The 13,815-nt window shown below is 46.1% G+C and overlaps 1 protein-coding gene across 1 annotated transcript in view; it reads right to left on the reverse strand.

Moving 5' to 3' along the window:
- Positions 1-13,815, reverse strand: part of PLXNA4 (plexin A4) — a 703,335-nt gene that overhangs the window by 227,453 nt on the left and 462,067 nt on the right. The window contains exon 6 of the mRNA XM_058190650.1: positions 10,225-10,325. Within this exon, the coding sequence (XP_058046633.1) occupies positions 10,225-10,325 (101 nt within the window). The remainder of the gene's footprint in view (positions 1-10,224; positions 10,326-13,815) is intronic.

Consider the following 13,815-nt stretch of genomic DNA (forward strand, 5'->3'; position numbering starts at 1 on the left):
AGCACCTGAAGGCAGGACAAGAAGCAATGGATGGAAACCAATCAAGGAAATAACATCTATAACCACCTCTACCTCTGTCTGTCTGCCTATCTATCTATCTGTCTATCTGTCCATTCGTCCATCCGTCCTTCCATCTATCTATCTATCTATCTATCTATCTATCTATCTATCTATCTATCTATCTATCTATCTGTCTATCTATCTGTCTGTCTGCCTTCCAATATTTGAGGGACTGCCACAAAGAAGAGGGGGGCTGTCACCCTATTCTCCAAAGCACCTGAAGGCAGGACAAGAAGCAATGGATGGAAACCAATCAAGGAAATAATATCTATAACTACCTCTACCTCTGTCTGTCTGCCTGTCTATCTATCTGTCTATCCGTCCATCTGTCCTTCCGTCTATCTATCTGTCTGTCTGTCTTCCAATATTTGAGGGACTGCCACAAAGAAGAGGGGGGGTGTCACCCTATTCTCCAAAGAACCTGAAGGCAGGACAAGAAGCAACGGATCGAAACCAATCAAGGAGAGAAGCAACCTGGAATTAAGGAGAAACGTCCTGACAGTGAGAACAATTATCCAGTGGAACAGCTTGCCACCAGGAGCTGTGGATGCTTCTTCCTCACTGGAGGTTTTTAAGAAGAAATCAAAACAGATATTTGTCCCAAATTGTAAGTTGAGGACTATGTGTAGTATAGGGTTTCCTGCATAAACAGGGGGTTGGACTAGACGACCTCCAAGGTCGTTTTCAAGCCTGTTGTTCTGTTATTCTCCATTGGGAAGAGCTAGGAAGCTGGGGACCCTCCCCTAATTCTGGGTCCTTTTTAGCACCTCCAACTCCACCCCATCCCAGGGCAACCTGTTCAAAGCATCATTTGAGTACGGTGCTGGGTGTCAGGCGAGGCCAAAAAAAAATAAAAATTATTATTATTCAACTCAGTGGGTCCAGGAGTTAATCCACTTTATGACAGCAGCCTCGGCCGAGGTTTCCCGCGTCCCAACTTTCTCCGCCCAAAGAAACCTCAGCCAAGTGGAAAATTAGAAAGCGGGTGCCGACGAGAAGGAGGAAAGCCTTGGAAGAAGAAGGGTTGAGCGGAAGCACAATTAAGTCCTCCCCAAATTAATTCCCAACGACGGGCAAGAGAGACATCGTCGTTTCCCCACCTCGCCGACGGACGATCCCCGGCAAAAAAAAAAAAAAGGCCATTCAATTGAGAAGCCGGCTTTGCCAGTCACGGCTGCCTCCGGCTTCTCCTGATTTAATTTGCACCTAAGATGCAGCTCGGAAGGGTTTTTTTTCCCTATCTGGTTTCGGATGAATCCGGGAGAGGCTTTGGCGTCCAACCCTCAATTTTCTCCGGCCCAGCCAGCTAATTCACTGAAGCGAAGAATGGACAACTGGAAATGGGAATTTGGGTTTGCCCATCTGCCCGATCTCAACAGCCAAGAATCGACAATAAGCAGGCAAAGACGCTGCTCTCCGGGTGATGCTGAGCTACAAATCTCACAGTCGCCTTCGCCGTCAGCCACAAAGACGGGAGGTGACAGGAATTGTCAATCAGAATAGAGCTGGAAGGGACCTTCGAGGTCTTCTAGTCCGACCCCTTGCTCGAGAAGGAGACCCAGCCCCGTTTCAGACAAGTGATTGTCCAGTCCCTTCTTAAAGACCTCTAGTGATGGAGCATCCAAGATTTTTGGTGGCAGCTGTTAATTGTCATCGAAGGAAGGAAGGAAGGAAGGAAGGAAGGAAGGAATGGAGGGAGGAAAGAAGGAAGGAAGGAAGGAGAGAAAGAGAGAAGGGAGGGAGGAAGGAAAGAAGGAAGGAAGGGTGGGAGAGGGAAGGAAGGAGGAAGGGAGGGTGGGGAGGAAGGAGGAGAGAGGAAAGGAAAAAAGGAGAGAAGGGGGGAGGAAAGAAGGAAGGAGAGAAGGAGAAAAGGAAGGGAGGAAGGAAAGAAGAAAGGAAGGGGTGGGGGAGGGAAGGAGGGAGGAAAGGAAGGAGGGTGGAAAAGAAGGAAGGAAGGAAAGAAAGAAGGGAGGGAGGAGAAAAGGGAGGGAGGAAAGGAGGGAGGGAGGAAAGGAGGAAGCAAGGGTGGGGGAGGGAAGGAAGAAAGGAAGCAAGGAAGGGTGAAGGAAGGAAGGAAGGAAGGAAGGAAGGAAGGAAGGAAGGAAGGAAGGAAGGAAGGAAGGAAGGAAGGAAGGAAGGGGTTTGTCTACATGCCAGTAGAATATAGGCTGTTTGGGACAAAGTTAGCTGTCTCTTCATATAATATATTTAACAAGGTCCTTTAAAGGTTTACTCCACAAACCAGGGTAGACCGGGCTAATCAGTGGGGCACAGGGCTTAAGAGGTTGCATGAAGCCAGCCCACACACGGTCCAGTTTATTGGACCACTGCCAGAAAAATACATGCTTTGGTACAGAATCTTAGTCACACGTCTTGCATGAAGGCAGGCAGCTAAATGATTTTTGGGCATCTTTGGGAACCGATGCATCAAAACCCCTTCCAGGCTCCGAAGAAGATACTCCAAGACCCGGCTTGCTAAATAAACCAGCGAGAGATAAGGGCTTGCAAAGGCCCAAGAGACATTAGTTCGGGGCATCCCCCCCCTCCTGTCAGAAGTTTTTGACATTATCAAGACTGATGGAAAATTGAAGTGCAAATAGAACCGAATGCAGCAGCAATGACCTCTGTCTGGAGAGCCCTCGCTCCACGGGCCATTTTCGCTCCCTGGCACCTCATCAGCCGACGCAGCGACACTAGAAATTCGCCAGCGAATCCGACAGAAAACAATTCCCCCGAAAACCTCTCCGTGGCTCAGATGGATTTGTTCCCCCCGTCATTCAGTTGTCCATCCATCATAATGCTCCTGATTTCCTTCCAGAGACTGACACATCAGCAGAAGGAATTTGACAAGCCGCGTGTGTTATTATCCCGGTCATCCGTAAGGAGAGAAAATAACAGCAGCTCCAGTGTTTTCTGACCTCAGCGGGGCATCCCGGAGGTGGTGAGAAGTGATCCAAAATGGAGACGTCCACTAGAGGGCAGACCGAAGACAGACGATGCTCCTGGGCGCCCCCTTATAGGTCGTTCAGAGTTTTGCAGCCTATATGTGCAGGTAATCCTCAACTTGCAAGCACGATGGAGCCCAAATGACCTGCTGCTAAGCGAGACAGCTGTGAGTTTGTCCTCATTTTACAACCTATGTTGCCACTGGAAGTTTTTTTTTTCATATGTGTGTGTGTGTGTGTGTGTGTGTGTGTGTGTGTGTGTGTGTGTGTGTATGTATAAAAAACCCACTTAATCTGGTACAGATGACAAAGCAAAGAGAATCTGTGGCTTAGAGGTTAATACATCTGCCTAATATGCAAGCAAGCCGAGGTTCGAATCCCGGAAGGGTATGTTTAGCTGATGAGAGCTAAATAGCTTGAAATAGATCTATACTAGTCTCCCTTTATTTCTTTGTCAGTAAATATAAATTTAACACTATATATATATATACACACAGCCCATTAACCAGGTCGTTACAACACAAAAGACTAGGACCATACCTACACAGGATGCTACGAAACAGCCGACCAATCTGCAAACACCTACTCCATCTACCAATCAAGATACAATCACACAGCCAACCAACCCGCTCAAAGCAACACTCCCCACCTCCCCACCAGTATTTATAGAGAGACGGCAGCTCCAACCACGCTTTGCTTGCACAAGCACGAAGCCGAAAGCACCAGCCTGAAGATGACGAGTGAGACCTCGTCAAAACATCACCAAGTTACTCTCAACCTTACACAGGAAAAGACCCGAATACGCTAAGACCTACATGCATTGACTTCCGACTCCTTCACCTTTTTAATTTTGCATAATAATAGAAACTAGCCATTTCTGTAACAACACGTCTGTCTAATCGGTAAAACCCAAGATCACAGTTTCCTCTTTTTCCATCACAATTGTGCAACCACAATTGAGCCTCAAATTTCTGTTGCTAAGCAAGGCAGTTAGAACAATTAATCGGTGGAACGACTCGCTTCCAGAAGTTGAGGGGCTTCCAACGATGGTGGTTTTTAAGAAGAGACTAGACCAGGGGTGAAATCTAAAAATTTTCCCTACCGGTTCTGTGGGTATGGCTTAATTGGTGGGTGTGGCTTGGTGGTCAGATGACTGGGTGGGCGTGGCCAATAACAATAAATAATAAAAATAATAAACAAAGTATAAAAAACAATAAGAGGTACCAAAAACCAACTTTCACACTTTACACACACACAACACAACACAACACAACTGACTCACACACAATGTAAAAGCAGCTGCACTTCACACTTCACACAGCCACAAAAAGCTCAAAAACCAACTTTCATACTTTACACACACACAACTCACACACACACAAACACACACACACAAAATGCCACATACAGCTTTCTGAGATTTTGTGTGTTTGTGTAATTAGAGTGAAACACAACAGAAAAACACCAAATCTCAGAAAGCTGCACAAATATTTTATTTTATTATTTTATTTTATTTTATTTTATTGTGGACTTCAAATCCCAGAGTTCCTCAGCCAGCAAAGCCAGCCAGTTGATCACCAAGGAAATAGATTAGCTAAGCGATTGATTCTGTCTGGGTGAAAGTGAAACTGCTTTCGGGCTGGAAAAAGCGCCATGCGTTCATCAGTAATCAGGTAAGTGCCTTAGAATCTCTACTCTTACTTGTAGAAAACATGTTTTTTAAGGTTCTGCTGATGAGGAAGTCAGGTGAGATTGCCAGAGGAGACTTTATTTTATTTTTTTAAGTTTAAAGTCTCTGCCGATCTCAGCTGAGGGGTGGGATCCTCAAAGGCTTTTTTTTACTTTTAAAGGCCTGTTTCAGCTGAAGCAAAACCAGCTTTTAAAAGTAAAAAAAAAAACCTCTGCAGATGGTGCGGCTCAGCAGAGGCAGGGGGTGGGGCCAGGGATTTTTGCTACCGGTCCTCCGAACCAGCAGCCACCATCGCTACCGGATCATGCGAGCCGGTCCGATCCGGGAGCATTTCACCCCTGGACTAGACGCTCACTTATGGTGAAATGCTCTAGGTTCTCCTGCTTGAACAGGGGGCTGGACTAGAAGATCTCCAAGGTCCTTTCCAGCTCATTCTATTGTAGATCTTCGTGAGTTGTTAAGTGAATCACTGCAGTTCTTCAGTTGCTCACACAATTGTTCAATGAATCTGGCAAACCAGGGGGAGGGGGCAGAGAGGGGAACTGCCCCCTCCCGCTCACACAAGTCGAGCTGCACATATGTGCACACCGGCTGCCACTCATGCAAGTTGAGCTGCACATACGTGGACGCCAGCTGCCACTCATGGTAATTCAAGCTGCGTGCATGAACCGGCCCATCGCTCGTGCAACCCAGTTCTAAATGGACCCCAGCCTTGTATTGGGCTGCGGCCAAAGGGGGGGAGACCCCTGCTTTGGAGAATAGGTTGACCCCCTCTTTGTTGTGGCAGCCCCTTAGTTATTAACAACTATTAACAACTGTCTCGCTTAGTAACGTACATTTTGGGCTCAAGGTCTTGATTGGTTTCCATCCAGAGGGAAGGACAAGAAACAATGGATGGAAACTGATCAAGGAGAGAAGCAACCCTGAATTCAGGAGAAACTTCCTAACAGTGAGGACAATTCAACCCGTGGAACAGCTTGCCACCAGAAGTTGTGGGTGCTCCATCACTGGAGGTTTTTAAGAAGAGAATGGACAGTCATTTGTCTGCAATGGTAAAGGATCTCCTGCTTGATCAGGGGGCTGGACTAGAAGATCTCCCAGGACCCTTCCAGCTCTGTTTTGATTCTGACTGTAATTGATCTCGCTGCGAGGGCATGTCTCTAGGTTGGATCTCACTTTGACAAGTTTCTGTCACTTGTCTGTTTCTTGTCCTGCCTTCAGTCCAAGAGAGAGTCCAAGGGGGAGGAAGGGAGGAAGGGAGGGAGGGAGGGGAGAGAGAGAGAGAAAGAGAGAGGGAGGTAGGGAAGGAAGGAAGGAGGGGGAGATAGAGAGAGAGATAGAGAGTGAGAGTTGTGAGTTAGCTAACAAACTTGGGCACCCAAAGGAGATCTCGTCTTAAAAGTCAAGCGGCTGTAAACAGACCTTCAAAGACTCTTGATTTTTATCGAAGGCCTCTGAAGAGAGCTTGGATTACCTGCAAGCCGGCTTACTCAATCGCAGAACTTTGACCAAAAAGAAAAAGAAAAAAAGAGAGAGAGGTAAATCCGAGGTCGATCAATTGAGGACAGTCTACGAGCAGCGGGATTGAGTTACCCGCTGAGACCAGATGGTATTTATTTCCCCAGCCGAGGCAACAGAAAAGGGGAGAGAGAGAAAGTTTAAAAAGACGCAATTAAAACCTTCTCTCGGCGACCTCCGGAAATATCTAAGATGATCAGCGGCTTCAAGTGTGTTTTCCCGCTTTGGAGAGGAGCTTCAGAAGAAGCTATCTGGAAGCAGCCAGGAGGTCAGAAAAAGAATCGGGTGCCGACCATACCACCATTTTCCCCCTCACAAACTTTGTTTGTTTCTTCCTTCGGTGGAAAGAAGTTCCAGCGACGGTTCCAAGAAACTTCAGCCAACATCAGAACTGAGTTGAGGGCCTGAAAAAGATGCCTCCATTCTAGCCGGGGCTTCGCTGAGGAGAAGACCAAGTGAGGTTTGGAAAAATGCGAAGTACAGGTGTTCCTCGACTTACGGCCCCACTGAAGCCCCAACTTTCTGTTGCTAAGCAAGAGATTTGTCAAGTGAGCTCGGACCCATTTTGCGTCCTTTCTTGCCACTGTCGTCAGGCGAATCACGCAACTTGTCAAGCAGTTGTTCAATGAGTCACAGAACAATTTATCAGTGGAACGACTTGACTCCAGAAACTGTGGGTGCTCCACCTCTGAAGAGACTGGACAGCCATTTGTCTGAAATGATATAGGGTCTCCTGCTTGAGCAGGGGGCTGGACTAGAAGACCTCCAAGGTCCCTTCCGGCTCCGTTATTCTGTAAACCATTTGTATCTCACATAACTTTCCTAGACACCAATATTTTATCCAAATGCTCTTCTAGATACCATCGACAGCTTTTTCTAGAATTTTTTTCCCAGGCTTGGATTTGTATTCAAAGCAAAATTAGTTCTGGATATTTTGGACTTGAGGGTCCGTGGTTCCTGGGGTTGGACCAGAACAGCGGTCACCAACCAAATTTTGGTGGTCCACAGAAAAATTATTTGCATTTTTAATATTGCACTAAATCAGGGGTCCTCAAACTAAGGCCCCTGGGACAGATACGTGCAATGAACATTTGTGTTGCTGCAGAGAGTCTCCCCCTTTGGAGTCTTTTTGTGTGGGTCGGAGGGGGGCAGAAATTCTGACTTGGGGTCTGCTTCGGCCTCCTGGTGTGGGGTTTTGGGCGAAGGCTGGAGGGAAGCGCCGCTAGTGGCGAAGAGCCGGAGGGCCTTGTTCCAGTGGGACTCCATCATGGCCTGGAACTGACTAACCATCTCAGCCCGCTGAGCCTCCAGGCACCCGTACCTGGCCTTTCACTCTGACAGGTCTTCCCTCTGCTTGGAAAGCCTATGCTCCTATTCCTCAGTGAGGTGCTTATGCTGAGCCTCCTTCTCAGTCAGATCCAATTTGAACTGAGCCAGCTGTTTGGCCAACTCTTTCTCATGGTGGCTGCTAAGCTCCAATAAAACTGCTTCCTGTTGGGGCCCTAAGGAACCCGGACGGGCAGGCGAGAAGTGGCTGGGAGGGGAGGAGCAAGTAGAGGCTGGCGAGGCACCCTCAATGTGAGTGACATTGAGTTGACCACGCCCACTCAGTCACATGACCGCCTAGCCATGCCCACCCAGCCGGTCATTAGGCAGATCATATTAGTGGTCCGTGGGATTTAAAATTATAAATTTAGTGGTCCCCGAGGTCCGAAAGGTTAGTGACCTCTGGTCTAGAAGATCTCCAAGGTCCCTTCCAAGACTATGATTCTATGTTCTATCTGGGTTTCAAGAAGCAAGACACCCAATAGGATCCAATCTGGGTCACTCATCGGAACTAGAAGTTTATTCTTCCGAGCTTTCGGATTTGTGCTGGAGCCCATTCACAGGGAACTTCTCTCTATCTCTCCCTCTCTCAAAAGGTAAGAACGTATCTCACACTCTGGAGAGAGAGAGAGACAAGTTCTCTGAGGGTGGGCTCCAGTACGAGTCCAAAAGCTCGGAAGATAAATCTCTGGTCCCGGTAACCCACCCAAATTGGATCCTGCAACATTATCCTGGGACATATAGATTCACCTTCATTCATTCACACAAACTGAACTCCTTCACTACTCCCTGGATTTTTCATCTAATACCGTGTTTCCCTGAAAATAAGACCCTGTCTTATATATTTTTTGAACACCAAAATAAGTGCTTGGCCTTATTTTCGGGGAGATCTTATTATTTTGGGGCACATGGAGCAAGACAGGATCCTCTTGCCATCTTACCTGATTCCCAGCTCTGTCTCCCTAACCTTAACCAGAGGAAATGGTGGGGAACTTGTGCGCATGCTTTTAAATATTTTCAGGGAGGGCTTATTTTCGGGGCGGGGCTTGTTTTAGCACGTGCGCTCAACCGCATGCGATTGGGCTTATTTTCTGGGGAGGTTTTATTTTCGGGAAAACACAGTATGGTTGTCTTTTTCAGAAGCTGAACAGAAGATCTAAACATCAGATACCAGCTAACACAAAACTCTTAAGGCCCATTTTCTTCCACGTTTTCCTCTTTACTTATCGCTTCTCGGCCTTTTGGCTAAGATCAAGTGTCACATCTCCTAGCTTTATAGAAATTAACATCCCTTTCCCCCCCCCCCCCCACTCCTGCTTTCCAACTTCATCTATGCCCGCTGCACTCCGGGACGCCTTTCCTCCTGCACAGCGAAGACCGAAAAGTCGGACAAATCAATTCTCTTAACTATAAAATTGGGGGTGGGAGAGGGGAGAAGCCGGTATTGTGAGCAACACAGCGAACAGAGAAAGGAAAGAGGCCTGTGGTTGCGCCTCCGTGAATAGGGAGCTGTAACTGGCCCGCTGCCGTTTTTTCTACGCACTGACTGCCAGCACCCTGGGATCGCCTTTGAAACTGGCTAAGCTACAAATTGCTTCTCCAAACCATAGTTCTGAAGAGGCTCCATGCGAAGAACACAAAAAGCAGGACCTCAGGTTTCCACCGAGGCTTGGAGGAAAAGAAAGTGTTCTCCCAGGGTGGGGTCATTTCCCCTCTCCCAAAAAAAGGCCCTCCCCCTCCCAAAGCATCGAATCAAAGAGGCCGGGTGTCACCCGTTGCTTCCAGGTCATCTCACATCCTCCCAACAAAACCATTGGCTTTTTTCTCCAGGTTCAACAAGGTGGAGTTAAAGTTTCTTTGTTTTATGAAAATTATTTGCGGCCCATCCCGTATCCAAGGTCTTTCCTGGGCAGCTTATAGCCTAAAGATGTTAAAGCGTTCAAAAGAACCATTCAAACCAGCAATCGAACTCACAGACTCCTGGCGATTGGCCCAAAATCACCCAATCGCCTTTCATGCCTAAGGTGGGACTAGAATTTATAGCCTCCTGGTGATTGGCCCAAAGTCACCAGGTGGTTTTCAAGCTTAAGGTGGGCCTAGAGCACACAGCCTCCTGGCGATTGGCCCAAAGTACCCAATTGCCTTTCAAGCTTAAGGTGGGATTACAACTCACCATCTCATCATGATTGGCCCAAAGTCACCCTGCTGCCTTTCAAGCCTAAGGCGGGACTAGAACTCACAGCCTCCTGGCGATTGGCCCAAAATCACCCAATTGCCTTTCAAGCTTAAGGTGGGACTACAACTCACCATCTCATGATGATTGGTCCAAAGTCACCCTGCTGCCTTTCAAGCCTAAGGCAGAACTAGAACTCACAGCCTCCTGGCGATTGGCCCAAAGTCACCCAATCGCCTTTCAAACCTAAGGTGAGAGGAACTCACACCCTCCTAATTAGACATTAGGAACGGGGAAGGTGCTGCCTTTCCAATCCACCAATCAGCAGAGACAGCTTTAGCAGAAGTCCCCAACCCCTTCCTCCCTCTCCTCCTTGTCTCTTTCCAAGCCGTGAGGCCCATTTCCATCTCCCTGGAGGATGGGCCTCTCCATTTGCAGCTTCGCTGGCTTTGATGCACGAGGGTGAGAAAAGGTGAGACGGGAGATGCATAGTCCCGGCGAGTCACACTTACATATTGTGAAGCACACACCATCCGCAATGGGGGTCCCCTGAGCCGAGGCACTCGCTACAACTTTTGTACTGTTCGCAAGACTCCACCGGTACACGGATAAGCTGTGGGGGACAAAAAAGAAAGAGAATTTTTAACAATTCGGGACAGGTCACACAGGTTCGTAACCCGTTAACGTCCGGTCCGGCGAGGCTGTTAATGCCCAACTTTGGGAAAGTAGCTCAAGTCCATGAGCAGAATAAGTTAGTAGGACTCCAAATTCAGCAACAAATTTACCATGGAAGCCAAAACAAACAAGCTGTGATTTGCAGGCTTAAGCAGAATATAAAACTTTCTTATAGAGTAATGCCTGGCTTGGAAAAAACAAGCAGGGAGCCCTCAGATACGGGAACCATCAACAGGCACATAGAGATAAACAATGTCTACATACCATTTATTTATTTATTTATTTATTTATTTATTTATTTATTTATTTATTTATTCGAGTACGTATTGTTGTTGTTAGTTGCGAAGTCGTGTCCGACCCATCGCGACCCCATGGACAAAGTTCCTCCAGGCCTTCCTGTCCTCTACCATCCTCTGGAGTCCATTTAAACTCATGCCTACTGCTTCAGTGACTCCATCCAGCCACCTCATTCTCTGCCGTCCCCTTCTTCTTTTGCCCTCAATCGTTCCCAGCATTAGGCGCTTCTCCAGGGAGTCCTTCTTTCTCATTAGGTGGCTAGTACACATTAGATAATATATATAAGCATGAATTGAATACATAAAATGAATACAATTAAAGGGAACATTAGGACAGGGACGGTAGGCACACTGGTGCTCTTATGCACTCCCCTTACAGACCTCTTAGGAATGGGGTGAGGTCAACAGTAAATTTAAAAGAGACGATGCAAAAGCTAAACAGGAAACCAAAGGACCAAAGCACCTCCTCGCCAGCAATCAACACCAAGTAAAGCAGAGATAACACCAAGATCAACACTAGATGAACAATCAGAAGGAAATAATACCTCAGTCAAGGAACTACCAAGTCATACAAGCAAATGGTAAACAATGGCTCAATCAAGGAACCAACAAAGAACACTTCCACCCACACTGATGGGACAAGCAACCAGTATATAAAAATAAGAGCAAACCCCATTGTCATCTAGCACTGATCTCCTCCTCCTCCTCCTCCTCCTCCTCCTCCTCCTCCTCCTCCTCCTCCTCCTCCTCCTCTCACCCTCCCTCTCAGGACTGATGAAGTTACTTAACAGTAGATTGATCTACCTATCTATCTATCTGTCTGTCTGTCTGTCTGTCTGTCTGTCTGTCTGTCTGTCTGTCTATCTATCCTCCTCCTCCTCCTCTCACCCTCCCTCTCAGGACTGATGAAGTTACTTAACAGTAGATTGATCTATCTATCTATCTGTCTGTCTGTCTGTCTGTCTGTCTGTCTGTCTGTCTGTCTATCTATCTCTGTCTCAGGGGTTGCCACAAAGAAGAGGGAGTCAAACTATTCTCCAAAGCACCTGAGGGCAGAACAAGAAGCAATGGGTGGAAACTAATCAAGGAGAGAAGCAACTTAGAACTAAGGAGAAATTTCCTGACAGTTAGAACAATTAATCAGTGGAACAACTTGCCTGCAGAAGTTGTGAATGCTCCAACACTGGAAGTGTTTAAGAAGATGTTGGATAACTATTTGTCTGAAGTGGTGTAGGGTTTCCTGCCTGGGCAGGCGGTTAAACTAGAAGACCTCCAAGGTCCCTTTCAACTCTGTTATCCTATCCTATCCTATCCTATCCTATCCTATCCTATCCTATCCTATCCTATCCTATCCTATCCTATCCTATCCTATCCTATCCTATCCCTACCTATCTATCTATCTATCTATCTATCTATCTATCTATCTATCTATCTATTATCCATCCAACTATCTAGTTTCCTCCCTCCCTCCCTCCTTTCCTCCTTTCCTTCTAATTTTCTTTGCAGCAAGTGCAATTGCAAAGTTATCTCTTCCTAGAGTTACAAAAAGTTACAAATTTTTTCTAGTACGTGATTTCCCCACCATCCCCCTAACCATCAGACCCACAAATCATAGGTCGATTTTTCCCCCCTCTGTCATGCAAAAAGTCTATAAGGGGTTTCCAGTCAGTCATAAATGTAGATATTGTCATTTCTTTAATCAAGGAAGTCAATGGAGATTTCTCTGCGAGTTCCATCATCTTCGCCCATCATTCCTCCATTGTGAAGAGTGTCAAACCTTTCCACTTTTGAGCATATAATAATCTCGCCACAGTTGTCATATATAAAATGAAGCCTACATGATTTATTTCAAGCTGTCTGTCCGCTAATCCCAAAAGAACAGCCTCTGGTTTTAATTGTATTTTAAAAGTCCTCTGAATTTGTGCATGCATTTGCATCCAATTTTCTTTCTTGCTCTTTTACATGTCCACAAAGCATCATAAAATGTCCCTTTAGGAGGTCCATCTCTCCAGCATAAATTTGAAGTATCTTTTATACATTTTAGACTATTCTGGCGTCATATTACCATGCCACTTCATTTAAACAAGAAAATTCTCTTTAGGACCGGAAACTAATATAAACGTCAATTCATTCAACCACATATTTTCCATTTGTGCATTGTAGCCAATTTTTTTTTAGCCCATTTTTTTATAGAGGCAGTCCTCGGTTGCAACTATTTCTTTAGTGGCCATCTGAAGTTACAACGGCACTGGATAAAAGTGAGTTCTGGTCGCTTTTCACACTTACGACCAGAGATGGGATTCATTCAACGACTAGCCTCGTGGTGCGACTGAAACAATCTGGAACTGAACACACTCAAAACCGTAGAAATGGTGGTAGACTTTAGGAGAAACCCTTCCATACTTCCACCTCTTACAATACTAGACAACACAGTATCAACAGTAGAAACCTTCAAATTTCTAGGTTCTATCATATCGCAAGATCTAAAATGGACAGCTAACATCAAAAACATCATTAAAAAAGGGCAAGAGAAAATGTTCTTTCTGAGCCAACTCAGGAAGCTCAAACTGCCCAAGGAGCTGCTGATCCAGTTCTACAGAGGAATTATTGAGTCTGTCATCTGCATCTCGATAACTGTCTGGTTCAGTTCTGCAACCCAACAAGACAGACACAGACTTCAGAGGATCATTAGAATTGCAGAAAAAACAATGGCTACCAACCTGCCTTCCATTGAGGACCTGTATACTGCACGAGTCAAAAAGAGGGCCGTGAAAATATTTGCAGATCCCTCACATCCTGGACATAAACTGTTTCAACTCCTACCCTCAAAAATGACGCTATAGAGCACTGCACACCAGAACAACTAGACACAAGAACAGTTTTTTCCCCGAACACCATCACTCTGCTAAACAAATAATTCCCTCAACACTGTCAAACTATCCACTAAGTTTGCACTACTATTAATCTTCTCATCGTTCCCATCACCCATCTCCTTCCATTTATGACTGTAACTTTGTTGCTTGTATCCTTACGATTTATACTGATATTGATTGTTTCCTGATTGCTTAATTGTACCCTATGACTATCATTAAGTGTTGTAAGTGTTGTACCTTGATGAAGGTATCTTTTCTT

The sequence above is a fragment of the Ahaetulla prasina genome, chromosome 7 (genome assembly GCF_028640845.1).
Source record: "Ahaetulla prasina isolate Xishuangbanna chromosome 7, ASM2864084v1, whole genome shotgun sequence".
Classification (NCBI taxonomy): Eukaryota; Metazoa; Chordata; class Lepidosauria; order Squamata; family Colubridae; genus Ahaetulla; species Ahaetulla prasina.